This window comes from Simochromis diagramma, unplaced genomic scaffold (genome assembly GCF_900408965.1).
Source record: "Simochromis diagramma unplaced genomic scaffold, fSimDia1.1 OVJJ01000341.1, whole genome shotgun sequence".
NCBI classification, from domain to species: domain Eukaryota; kingdom Metazoa; phylum Chordata; class Actinopteri; order Cichliformes; family Cichlidae; genus Simochromis; species Simochromis diagramma.
Genome location: NW_024386788.1, coordinates 369,064 through 381,973, shown reverse-complemented (window position 1 = coordinate 381,973; position 12,910 = coordinate 369,064). Strand labels below are relative to the sequence as shown.

The following is a 12,910-nucleotide window of genomic DNA, read 5'->3' as shown; positions in this document are numbered from 1 at the left end:
AAAAGTACTTTCTTTTTTAATATGCCACTTTGACATTTGGTAGTACAGGTTGCTCTCCGATTTTAAATTTAGTTGTTTTTTTTGGTTTGTTTCATCGTGGTTTCTTCATGATCTTCCTTTCCTTTCCTTCCTTTTCCTCTAGATTTCAAGTGAAAAGGCCTCAGATATTTAAACAGCGATGTTGGAAGAACTAATTATAAATGTACTTGTCACTTTTATGAGTTATTTAACATGATCAAACTTTGTGCTCTTCACTTTGAGCCTAAGTTTATTCCTGATTCCTTTCCACACACTGGAAGCTGTCTCATATCAAAGATCTGCTCAGTGGTGATGTTGTAACTATGCTTGGTTAACGCCTCAAATCTGTGGTGTGTAGAAAATCATAGATAAAGGTTTGTTTGTCTTTTAGAGATTATGTTTATTACGTGGATAAGAAAAGAAAAGCATGTTTAAGTAGCACAGAAGTTAGCTAGCCTGGGTACTGTATCAGTGTTAAAGCACAAAAGCTAAAAAACAAACAAACAATCAACTTGTAAGTATACTCAATAATATTCCAATAATTTAATGTGATTATTGGCTTGTTTAACATGCTTGTTCCATATAGTAGACACTAAGATGTTAATAACCAAAAACTGTATACAGTGTTGTGCTCAATAACACACTCATGCTCATATCTCATGAACTGGCAAGGCTTCAATTAAATATATAAATGTTCACACGGCTACATTTAAGGTGAGATCAAATCTGCACACACTCAAACAGCAGGTCAGGAAACTTTTACAGCCACAAGACAAACATTGAAGAGTAAAGCGTGTAAAAACGTTATAGATAAAAACAAACAAAACAAACAAAAAAACCCTAAATAATAAATATTCACATTTTACATTAACACCATCCTCCCACTAGAGGGAGATGTTTTACCTAAAATACTGACATCGATACAAGCAGATAATCAGTGACACTTCCGCAGTTTCTTTTGGCATGCTGAACATGTGCTGTTTCTTAAAAAAATGGCTGTTTACTTAATTTCAAATATATGAACAATGGACTCCTTGACTATGGAGTTCAGTCCACTTTCTGACCAGATTGTAATACTTCTACTATAAATTGCTTATTCCATAGTAGATCTGTGGAGGTTCTCAGTCATCCAGGTCATTGTAGTCAAAGGAGCTTGCAAAGAAAAGCGTCTGGACTTCTTTAAGTGGTTGAAGACGTTTCACCTCTCATCCGAGAAGCTTCTTCAGTTCTCTGTTCAGAACTGAAGAAGCTTCTCGGATGAGAGGTGAAACCTCTGGACTTCTTTAAGTTGCTTGAAGACGTTTCACCTCCCAGATATCTGGGACTCTCCACCATTTGACCTTAGAACTGAAGAAGCTTCTCGGATGAGAGGTGAAACGTCTTCAAGCAACTTAAAGAAGTCCAGACGCCTTTCTTTGCAAGCTCCTTTGATTCCATAGTAGACTGAACATATTTCATAAACACAGTCAGCAGTAAAAAGTACTGTCTGCTTACAGTCTGTATTTTGCTGATCCAAACGTGTGCAAAGTTTTAGGAGTGTTGGTTTTTTTAAAGCAAAAAAAAAACAAAACAACAACAACGACTGCAAACTCAGCAAATATATTGATAAAGAATGTTTCACTTTTTCTTAACATAGTTTTAAGAAATACTATTAGTGTTTGGAATACAGGTCAAAGTGATTGAATGGATATTCTTCCCCTTTTAGCAAGGAGCAGTTTGTGTACTGAAAAAAAAGAGAGAGAACTGACATACAAACTAAGAAATGAAGTTTATCTGTTGTGTACAGAGTCTAAGTACAGTCTATGGATGGAGAATGATAAACAAAGATAATTATCATTACCTGATAAATTAGCACTCCACACTCAATACTAATTCTCGTCCCATGGGGACAGTCTCAAAATTATTTGAATGTTTTTCTTGGTTACCTCTGTTCTTCTTGCCTGCTCGGTGGTTTCTTTGGGCTGATTCTAGATCACAAAGCATCTGGATCAGCTGGCTGAACAGATCTGAAAACGTTTTACAGCCACATAAAACAAATGAATAACAACTACAAACATTCAGTGCCAATGTATGCAAATCTTAAGTATTGTTAAGTAATGGACAAAGTCATGGATGAAAAAAAATCACCAGAGTGTAAACTGCTCTTGAAATGTTCAAGTTAAAGTAACAGACTGAAGATCCTTTCTCATGCAAGGAAGAGTTAAAAAGTTAGTGGAGTTAGGCTAATTGGTGAATTTAAATTGTTCATAGTTGTAAATGTGAGTGTGACTGGTTGTCTGTCTTTATGTGTTAGCCCTGCATCAGGCTGGCAACCTGTCTAGGGTGTACCCTTCCCCTCGCCCAATGGTAGCTGGGATAGGATCCAGCCCCCACCATGACAAGGATATCTAGGAGAGGATGGATGGAAGGAAGATTTGAATAAAGCTTGTGTGGAGAGAGCATCCCAGTGAAACACCAGGACCATCTCTGAATTGTGGAAAACCACCCTTACATCTTATATACAGACACACAGACAAAGAACATTCCACAAACTCTTACACGTTGGCCCCTCTCACGTTGTTATGTTTTTAGCGTCTCCTATTACAATGGTCTCACTGTGTGTGTAGAGCATAAAGCCCCTCTGTAGTAAACATGCATACAACTAAGTAAGAAAGTGAAATTACTATTAATAATGTGAAATGATTAAATATGTGATTAATACAACAGATAAGAAATCTGCTTCCACAATGGAAGGAAGATTTAAATAAAGCTTCAAGGATCCGAGGGAGGAAACGTCTGACTCTGCAGCTACATTTTTCCCTTTATTTTAATGACAGTGTACACTGTAATACTTAGTCATTGAGTTACAAGTGACAAAGGGATCCCGTCAGTCAGTTCTGTAAAAGTGTGGATTAACAGAGAAAATCTGACTCTAACTGTGCTTCTGATTGCAGATGAACACCAAGGCCTGAGAAAGACAGACTAGAGGGAGGGAAAGACAGGGACAGAGATATATTCCTTCATCATACTGTAAAAGGCGCTGTATAGCTCTAATTTCAGAGAGTGTTGCATGCGTCTCTTCTTTCTCCGCAAACTAAGAAGAGCAGGAGCACCAGCCCCCATCATGTACACTTTCTACAGAGGCACCATCGAGAGCATCCTGTCGAGCTGCATCACTGTGTGGTTTGGAGCCTGCAATGCGTCCTGTCATAGAACCCTCCAACGCATAGTGAGAGCTGCAGAGAGGATCATTGGTGTCTCTCTCCCCTCCCTCCAGGACATTTACAGCACCCGTCTCACTAAAAGAGCCCTTTGCATAGCGGCTGATCCCACGCACCCAATGCAAAGCTTCTTCAAGCTGCTGCCGTCAGGGAGGAGACTGCGGAGTCTCCAGGCCAGGACCAGCAGACTGAAGGACAGCTTCATCCATCAGGCTGTCAGGAAGCTTAACTCCCTCCCGATTCTGCCCCCTCTCCCCTCTCTCCTCCATGGTCTCACTGAACTCTGTCACACACACACACACACACACACTCTGACTCACTCACTGGCCTGCACCAGTTACCAGTCACTTTGTGGAGCATTGGACTGCCATTACCTCATAAGACTTTGTTGTTATACTATCTCTTACCGTACATTACTAAATCTCCATTTGCACTATTTGCCTATTTGCACTACTCTGCCTGGTTTACACTCAATGTCATTTACCCTTACCTGAATATTGTATATTGTATATTGTATAGCTTTCTTGTTCATTTGTATTGTATTTATTTATTTAAATTTTTACTTTTTAATTATTTTATTTGCATTTTTTAATCACTCTCTTATATTTAAATGTTCATTTGCTATTTCATCTAGGGTTTGAGAGTAACGAAATTTCTATTGTCTGTATGTCCTGTACATGTGGCAGAATTGACAAATAAAGTTGACTTTGACTTTGACTTTGACAACTTTAATATTATTTCTAGCAGTTAGTAATGAATCCATTCACTCAATAATCTCACTCATAATTTCCTCAGGGATTAATAAAGTATTCTGATTCTGATCTACACAAACAAACAATAGAAATTGAATAAATCAAAACATTTCCCAAACAAAAATAATGAAGTTACATAAAACATTATTTTAAAAGTACAAATGATTTCAAAATAAATGAACATATCTTTACAGACACACAACTTGATTTAAACTGCAAACAACATTACTGGTAAACATGGCATAACGAAAAAGTAACCTCAACAACAACACCTGTGGATTAATAAATGTTTTTTTAATGCTAAAGTATAATTATTGTCATCCATGAAATTTCAAATTTGCAATTTTACAACAAAAGTTTAACAAACAAACACTAACTAAATCATATTATTTTTTGGTTGATTAAGATGCTAAATAAACATATAGTTAGGTAGATTTACTTGTATCCCTGAGCAAAAAGAAATTTCCATAGTTTAATGTTATGGTTGATTAATTTCTGTGTGTTTGTTTCCATTACAAATTTGATGTCTGTCTGCTGGATGATCAGATCATCTGTCTGTACCTGAATGTTCACTGACAACACTGAGAGTCTGAACAGCAGCAGGAGACTCAGAGTTCATTTCAAACAGGCTGCAGTTCAACAGGAGGCTGGTATAAATCTTGCCTCTGCTTCTTTTTAAGTCTTCTGTAGATCAAAAATCCAACAATAACAACAAGCAGCACAGCAGAAACTGACAGACCGACTATCAGTCCAACAGAGCCATCCTCCTTCCCTCCATCTTTGTTCCTTCTATCTTCTTTGTGTCCTCCTGGTTGACCTGCAGGTAAGAAACAGGTGGGAGGTGTTCAGAAAAAAACAAGCATAAAAACAGGAATAGAATAGAATAGAATAGAATAGCCCTTTACTATTGTTGTACATTTACAACGAAATTGTGGGTGCTACACACCAATTGTGCTGGAATAAAATATAAATAGCAGACAGTAAGAATATATACAACAATAAGAGAAAGGCACATATTAAAGAACAAAATAGTTGCAAAGTCCTTCAAAGTATTGCAAAGAAAAGACTTTGTCTGAATAGTCCATGTGTGAGTGACCTGAGTTATGGGGGTTACTCAGACACGAGGATCTGGCGATAGTCTCCAGAGGTGGCAGAGGGCAGCCAATGATTTTTTGGGCAGTGATAATAACCCTCTGCACAAACTTGCTGTTCTTCCTGTGGGTCCAGGTGGGTTGTTGTACAGTCATAGGTGTACACAGCGTACAGTTAAGAGCTTAGAACACAGCCCTATGGGGATCTGGGGCTGAGTGACAGTGTGGGACAGAGGTGGGAGCCTAGTCGACTGATCGAGGTTGGTTGCTTAGGAAGTCTTTAAGCAGGAGCAGGTGGCAGGGGGGATCTGAAGGTGGTCCCGTTTGGTGGAAGTCTGGTATTATGACGTTGAACGTTGAGATGTAGTCCACAAAGAGTATTCTAACATAGCTCTTCCTGTTCTTCATATGGCTCAGTGGTCTGTGAAGGGTGATGGCATCCTCCATAGACCTACTTGCTTTGAAAGCCAACTGGTGGGACAAGATTGACACCCCAACTTCACAGAGGTACAGTGCTCCCAACTACTGTACACCTTTTGTGTATTTTCTTTTGCTGTTTTTTCTTTTTTTCTATGCCTTTTGTTACATTTACCTGCAACACACTGATCACTCTCAGTTGTCAGTAACTAACAGACATCGGCCTCAGCCTGAACCTGGCCTTTACTTCGAATTGGACAGTCAGCATCCCACCTGTATCCCCTCATGGTAAGGAAAGTAGTGGTGTGCTCTGTTCTTATGTGCTACAGGATCGGTGCCACAACAGTAGAATTATAGACAGTCACTGTTCACCAGGCTTACACATTTAAGACATGCAGGCCCTTCTATCTAACTATCTAGCTAGCGGTAGCAATAAGTACCATTTTCTATATCCCCTGATTTAGCGTTAGCTCAGCACTCAATATCCTCCAACTTATAATCAGTAAACAACAAGCAAGGACACAGCTTCACCTCTGATCACTCACCTGGAGGAACAACAGTCAGGTAAAGAGTGCTGATGAGACTTAAACTTTCTCTCTGTCTCTGAACTCGACACTCGTATGTTCCATTATCATTAATCGTCACATCCTTCAGAATCAGAGACACGTCTCCATCCTTCATCTGTCTGTCCTGCAGATCCACCCGGTTCTTAAAAGATGGATGCTGGTCATCTGGATCAAACTGCCCATTCCGTTGCAAAAGCACATGTTGTGGCTCCAGGTCAGCTCTGCTCCACTCTACAACTATGATCATTTTGTTGTCATTTGTAACTCGACATGTCAGAGTGACGTCCTGTCCAGACGCAGCTGTGATGATTGTCTGGTCTGAAAGAGGAAACAACACAGAGCAGAGAGGTTAAAGGTCAACATACAACCGTTCACCTCTACAGCAGCCAATTGCAGTGAAGGTCACTTTTGTCAAATCAAATTTTTCACTGTCACTACTTTAAAAGTAGGATCTAAAGTAAGAATAATAACTGCTGTAATGAAGTGATTGGTCCTCTGCATTTCTCAGAAATGCTTTCATATCAGCAGAAGATCATTTTGGAAAGACTCCACAGTTCCTGCAGCTTCCACAGAACAACAACATGTGCTGATAATAAGTGACCATAATGTGTGAGAGAAAGCAGCCTCTCATTATAAGACACTGTGAGTCTCTGCATGCTGCCTTTATGGAGCTACAGCTGTTTGTATACACTGAACAAAAAGCTTTGTAGCTGCATACTGACTCCTGAAACTACAACACATCACACTGACACACACATCATTACACGTCTTTGTGTCTGTGCTGGAAACTGTACACAGACCAATCCAGCATCACGTCTGCTTCACACACACGAAAGCACTGAATCAATATGAAAATTAGTCTTCGGGAAACATATTTACTATGCAGCTGATGTTTCCTGTTTTATCTCAAAGAGACCCTGTTTACTTTAATACGGGTTAAATCTCACCTGCAGAGACAAACACGACAAACATCAAAGTGGAGCAGAGTGACGTAATTACAGCAGCCATGTCCGTGTTCTGTGTTGCTGCTGATCTGACTCTTAGTTTGTTCTAAATGTCTGAGTCTGTTGGTATTTTCACTGAATAACTGAACCTGAGTTTAAACCTGACTATATCAGATTAATTTTAAGGTTTAAATAAAGCTGAACGTTTTGTTGTTCAGCCACTCGGTCGGTCTGAACACTTCCGATTCCATGGCTCTTACAGAAGTTTCCATGTTCTCTGTTTCTGCTGATCTGACACCAAGTTTGTTGTAAATGTCGGAGTCTGCTGGCATTATTAAATTTAAGTTTTAAAGAAAATCGAAAGCCACTATTTGCTGGATCAGACGTAGCTTTCGTTTTCTAAGGAAGCTACGTCATGGTGACGTTTGGTACACCTCACTGCAGATCGAACCGAACGGAAACAACAAAATGGGTTTAAGGCAAAAGGAAGTGTCGTGTGTTCAGTTGTTGAACCATCCTCGCAGAAAAAATTCTAACCTATCTCATGTGTCAGTCGTCGTGTGTGAACAGTTTGTGTTACAGTCTTTGAAGCAGAACAGTCTTTGTTTTGTCTCTGCACCGAGTTAGTTTCCGACAGCAAGTTTCATCCTCACATCCTGCTGCACCTCTTCCTGCTACGATTTAAGCTGGGCAGACACTGTGCGATTTTTTCAGTCGTGCGATTCATCTTCTGCTCAAACTGCACGATTGACTCGCAGGGGTTAGAAGTTCGTAGGTCACGATGCAGGGTCTCACACTATACGACCCGATGCTCTGATGCGACCCGAGTGCTCACACTGTGCGTCCATAAAATGAAGGTTATAACAGAAAATCTGTCGCTCGCTCTCTCTGTCTTTCATCAACTTTGCTAATGAAAAACATGATCAGGCAGCTGTGATTGAGCAGCAGTGTAGATCCAACTATTTTCACGGTTGTTGTGGTCGTGATAATTTTGTGATACCACATGGAAAAGGCTCGGATGAGCTTTCCAAAGTTCTACAAGTGCCTCCATCGCTTGTGTCCAGATCACACGCTGCACTGCCGTGCTGCGCCGTCTTTTTCGCCGACATTTATATGTTTGCGCGTGCGCAGTGTGAGAAGCTGCGGTGACATCCTCACGACCAAGCGATTGATGATCGGAAGCTGGTCGTGAGGTGTTAATATGAATTAATTAATTAATTAATAAACAGGTGTTAATCGTGTGTTAATCGCTTCTCGTTACCCCACGTATACTACACGATGCACGACGCACGATGAAGGCCAAAATCGGGCCGATCAACAAAACGGTCGCACGACTGAAAAATCGGCTCAAAATGGGCCAAAGATCACACAGTGTAGCCCAGCATAACCTGAGAACCAGCAGCAGCTTGCATCGGTTTATAAAACTAGTAAACTGTGTAAACCACCCTGTGCTGTCCAATTTAAAGAATGAAGTCTCATCAGTTTTATAATTTGAGGTTTTCTGTTAAATTTTCTCTTCACATTTTCCATTAATAAGGTGAATTGTAAACTGAAACATTCAAACGTTTTTTTTTTTTACTTAAATGACTAAAAGTGAGTTTTAGAAAAAGAAAGAAAACACTTACTGTTGTTCTGAAGGACGTCTGGAACCCTCAAAGGCCTCTGTGGTCACCAGGGTGGAAAATCTGAAAGAAAATAAAACACACACATTAGATTTCTTTGTCTCTGTCACACAGACACGGACGTCCACACAGACCCACCCAGCCTCGCGTCTCCTTCACACACACAGACAAACTAAATCAATATAAAAACAATTCTTTGACAAACATAACAAATTTAACCAGAGTGACACTCAGTTTGTTTTATAACAGTTAAATCTCACCCGCAGAGACAAACATGAAGCCTCATCGAACATCAGCAACGTGGAGCAGAGTGACGCAGTTACAGGAGACATTTCCGTGTCTCTGCTGCTGCTGATCTGACTCTTAGTTTGTCCTAAATGTCTGAGTCTGTCGGTATTTTCACCGAATAACTGAACCTGAGTTTAAATCTGACGACACAAGTTTAAATTTAAGGTTTAAAATAAAGCTGAAAGTCACTGACTGTTAGAACAGATCTGTCGTTCAGCCGCTCGGTCAAACTCCACACTTCAACGGTGTAACGTACGGAAGTAACGTACGGAAGTGACGTTGAAGTGACGTTGAAGTGACGTTTGATATCTTGGACCAATAAAATGGGAGTTTTCTAGAAATGATGTAATGTTTCAAACGTTACACGGTTAACATCCACTATAAATGAACCGAATCTTTTTACCTAAAAGACTTCATATGATTTTTAGAAAAAGACAGCAAACACTTACTGTTGTTCTTAAGAAATCTGTTAAACCCTCAAACACTCTTCTAATCATCAGGATGCAACAAAAATCCATATAAAGATAAAAAGCGTGAGGTTGGTATAATCCATCTGCTCTTTCTGTAGGTTAAAAGGAACCTGATTAAGGTTTGTTCAACACAATCAATTGTGAACAAAATACTTTGTAGGTGAGCTCTACTCTACCACAAAGCTGAACCAACTGACTCTTGTTTCACTTTGACATCCTGTTTTACAGACACGTCTCAGATGTTTCTGCTTAGCAAAACCAAAACACCTACATTTGACCACATATGCAATGTGACAAAGGGTATTACAGTAACAGGAAATGAACACGAAAATAGGTCAAGGTGTAGAGACAACCTTCCACTCTTTCAGTAAATTCAAATAAACTTGTTCTAATGAATAAAGTCAAAGGTCACGACCTCCTGCACAGCTGTTCTGAAGAACTTTGTCCACTTTGATTGTCTTTAAGTTGTGTTGGAGCCACAGAGAGCAAATCTTTGTTCTTCATGGAGAACCAGTGAGGCTGTTTGGACTTTCCTATGAAACATCAGTGCAGGAGTCTCTCAGTACATCTGTTTACAGTGAGGACAAAGAAGCAGCAGAAACACACACAGAGAAAACATGCAGAGACAGGCAGCAGCAAATACTCTGCAGAGAGAGCGAGCATGCATCAGGTGCAGCACTTCCTGAAAATCAAGTGACTGCAATCACCTAAAAGGCCGGAAGCTCAAACACTCAATGTTGTTCTGAAGCATCTCTGAAACCTTCAAACACTCTTCTGATCATCAGGATGGAACAAAAATCCACTTAAAGATAAAAAAGTGATCTGTACATCCCATCTACGTTTCAGTAGATCAAAAGTAAATTACTGAAGTTTTATTCCACACAAGCAAAAAGCTTTTGAAAAATTAAATAGTTCAAAAATGTTTTTGAAGGAGTAACAAGTTCAAATCTGTGGGTAAGCTGAACTCTCTTCCAAGTAACCACAGACCAAACTGCCTCTTATCTCCCTTTGACATTATGCTTATACAGTCCCGTCTTATATCTGTGTAACATCAGTGCCCATCACATTAGCAGCCACATCCCTGTTTCCTCCTGCTGTAAACTCTCATATTTGACAAACAAATCCTGCATATGCAAAGCAACAGGAAGTTAAGTTGTTTTCATAAAACTGGTAGATGTGCAGAGACAACGCCCTGCACTGTCTGTCTGTCTCTGACTATAGATCAACTTGTTCCAGTGAATCAAAGGTCATGACCTCCTGTACAACATGTGTACGGTCAGAATACAGGAAAACATCACGAGTCTGAGAAACTCCAAAAAAAAAAAAGAACAAGATCTACATCTGAGACTCCACAGACCTCAGTGAGCAGGTGAAATGTTCAAGTTCATGACACAGTCAGAAAAAGACTGAAGCAGTGTGGACTGTTACCAGCCTGTTCTCTCTGAAAACAACATGCAAAGCTGCGTCTGTTCTGATCTACATGCACCTCTAAATGCTGACAGTGACTTAGCTAACCTTTATCTATGGAGAACAACGGAAGCAATCAGAGAAGAAGAGTCTGCAATCAGTGATGCTGTACTCAGTTTATTCTTCAGTTACCATGGTAATGCAGAGGAGGAACAACACCATTATTCCCAGTACTGATTAATATCCTGGGGAACTGAGAAATCCCACTACACTAACATGATAACACAGAGGAGGAAGTTTGACTAAGTTCATTTCCTCATCTACAAACTAAACATGCGAGAAGATTATAAATATCATGTTTTCCTCTAATTAAACTAAACAATTTACTGATGAACAAAATTCATCATTAACTACTCTGATAGTTTGTTAAAGACAAAAACAGATTTCATGTATTTCAGAATTTGAAGTTTTGCTTCTTCTCCTGATCATGTTTTATCCTGTGAGGCGACAGCAAAGATAGAAATATGTCAGTAGGACAAATGTGATGAAACTCATCAAAGAGAAGAGAGGAGGAGCACCAAGGGGAACCATTAAATCTTCCCTTTGTTTCTGTGTGCTGACAGTAAGTGAGCACAAAAAGATGATGTGCTTATGGTCATCGAACAGTCAGTGAACACTTTGGAATCAGTCACAAGAAGAACTGTTGGATTCTGGGAATTGTAAGTCATTTGTGGTCAGGTTGTGGAACAGGAGATTCTGAGGCCACAGCAGCACTGCAGGTGGATGTTAGAGCCTGTGCAATGAACTCAAAGATGCATTTCCTCTGTCATCCACCAGTGGGAGCTGCAGCCTCTCAGCAGGCTCCGCATGCTACCGGATTGTAGAAGTTTGTTGCCAGGATGGGACGGGTCCTCCAGTGTGTGCGCTGCTCTAGTCCGGCATCTCCTGTTGTAGGTGTCCTAAAGGGGGGGGGGGGCAATCCTGCAGCAGCGTTCTGCTGTACGGATCACTCTCTGATAGGGCTGGCCCATATTATACCGTTCACGGTAATACCAGTACAATGTTAGGCAACGATAACAAAATAAAATATCACGATAGAATATGAGTAAAACACGCATGCGCAGTTCCTTTGTTTTCTAGTGATGAAATTTCCGGCTCTTTTGACTCCGAACCGGCTCTTCAGGTTGTTTTGTTGCTTTAATTAATTTATTATTAACAACAATATTAAATTATGCACAAAAGGAATTACTAATGAAAAAAAAGTGGTTTTATTTATATATGTTTATATATAAATATATGCTGTGGCCCCTAGAGACAAAACATGTACAAACTCCAAAACTCATTTCTAGCATGAACTGAACTTCCAAAACAGAGCTACTAGATCACTTAAATTACACAATTGAAAGCATGAAAGCATATGTGTATTGTTTGTGTATTTATACACAGGCACTCATATATATTCAAATAATTAAAAAAAAAATGTTCATTTACCTGTTATTACCTGTCAATGGAAAATTGTACTTAGTAGTCAGTATAATCTTTTAGTGATATAAGTTTGCATATGGTAGAATACTGCATGTAATCATTTGTGTGTAGAAGTATATAGTTGGTGGCATATTGAAAGAATGTCTCATCCTAGGAGGTCTGTAACATTCCAGGGTGTTCTGGCGTTCACCCCCACATCCTGGGAGTATGGGAAGAGGTCGTACCTTGTCTTATTGTTTTACGGTAGGATTAACGTAGCTATGTCAGTTTTAGTCTAAGTGCTTTTTGTTTAGATGAAGTCCAGCAGGTTTAGGGAAGTCGTTTATGGGGGCACACTCTGACACACACACACTCTGACACACACACACTCTGACACACACACACACACACACACTCTGACACACACACACTCTGACACACACACACACACACACACACACACACACACACACACACACACACACACTCTGACACACACACACTCTGACACACACACACACACACACACACTCTGACACACACACACTCTGACACACACACACACACACACACACACACACACACACACACACACACACACACACACACACACACACACACACACACACCTCCACATTTTAATGTATGGAACAAACGCTTACTGAAGCATA

General features: G+C 40.0%; 1 protein-coding gene across 4 annotated transcripts; it reads right to left on the bottom strand.

Moving 5' to 3' along the window:
* Positions 1-4,097: 4,097 nt before the first annotated feature.
* On the bottom strand, positions 4,098-10,979 carry LOC120728273 (V-set and immunoglobulin domain-containing protein 1-like). 4 transcript variants are annotated; one of them, XR_005694666.1, is made up of 4 exons: positions 9,348-10,069; positions 8,871-9,232; positions 8,614-8,673; positions 5,639-6,362 (listed from the first exon to the last, which is right to left on the bottom strand). XR_005694666.1 is itself a non-coding variant. In XM_040023072.1 (3 exons), exons 1-3 carry the CDS (start codon positions 7,050-7,052, stop codon positions 4,591-4,593), a joined length of 597 nt encoding a protein of 198 aa, XP_039879006.1. In that variant the 5' UTR covers positions 7,053-7,773; the 3' UTR covers positions 4,098-4,590. The 4 variants fall into 4 exon arrangements, 1 of the variants encoding a protein (XP_039879006.1); XM_040023072.1 differs by lacking the exons at positions 8,614-8,673; positions 8,871-9,232; positions 9,348-10,069 and adding exons at positions 4,098-4,787; positions 6,992-7,773 and having other exon boundaries at positions 6,024-6,362; XR_005694668.1 differs by lacking the exons at positions 8,871-9,232; positions 9,348-10,069 and adding an exon at positions 10,076-10,979.
* Between the last annotated feature and the right edge of the window lie 1,931 nt (positions 10,980-12,910).

What these genes read in the sequence shown, in the direction of transcription:
- LOC120728273 (XM_040023072.1), bottom strand. Translation starts at nt 7,052, where the DNA reads ATGGCTGCTGTAATTACGTCACTCTGCTCCACTTTGATGTTTGTCGTG. An exon ending in TGTCGTGTTTGTCTCTGCAG is followed by an intron (nt 6,363 to 6,991) that starts GTGAGATTTAAC and finishes TTCCTCTTTCAG; the next exon opens with ACCAGACAATCATCACAGCT. An exon ending in CCTGACTGTTGTTCCTCCAG is followed by an intron (nt 4,788 to 6,023) that starts GTGAGTGATCAG and finishes TCTTACCTGCAG; the next exon opens with GTCAACCAGGAGGACACAAA.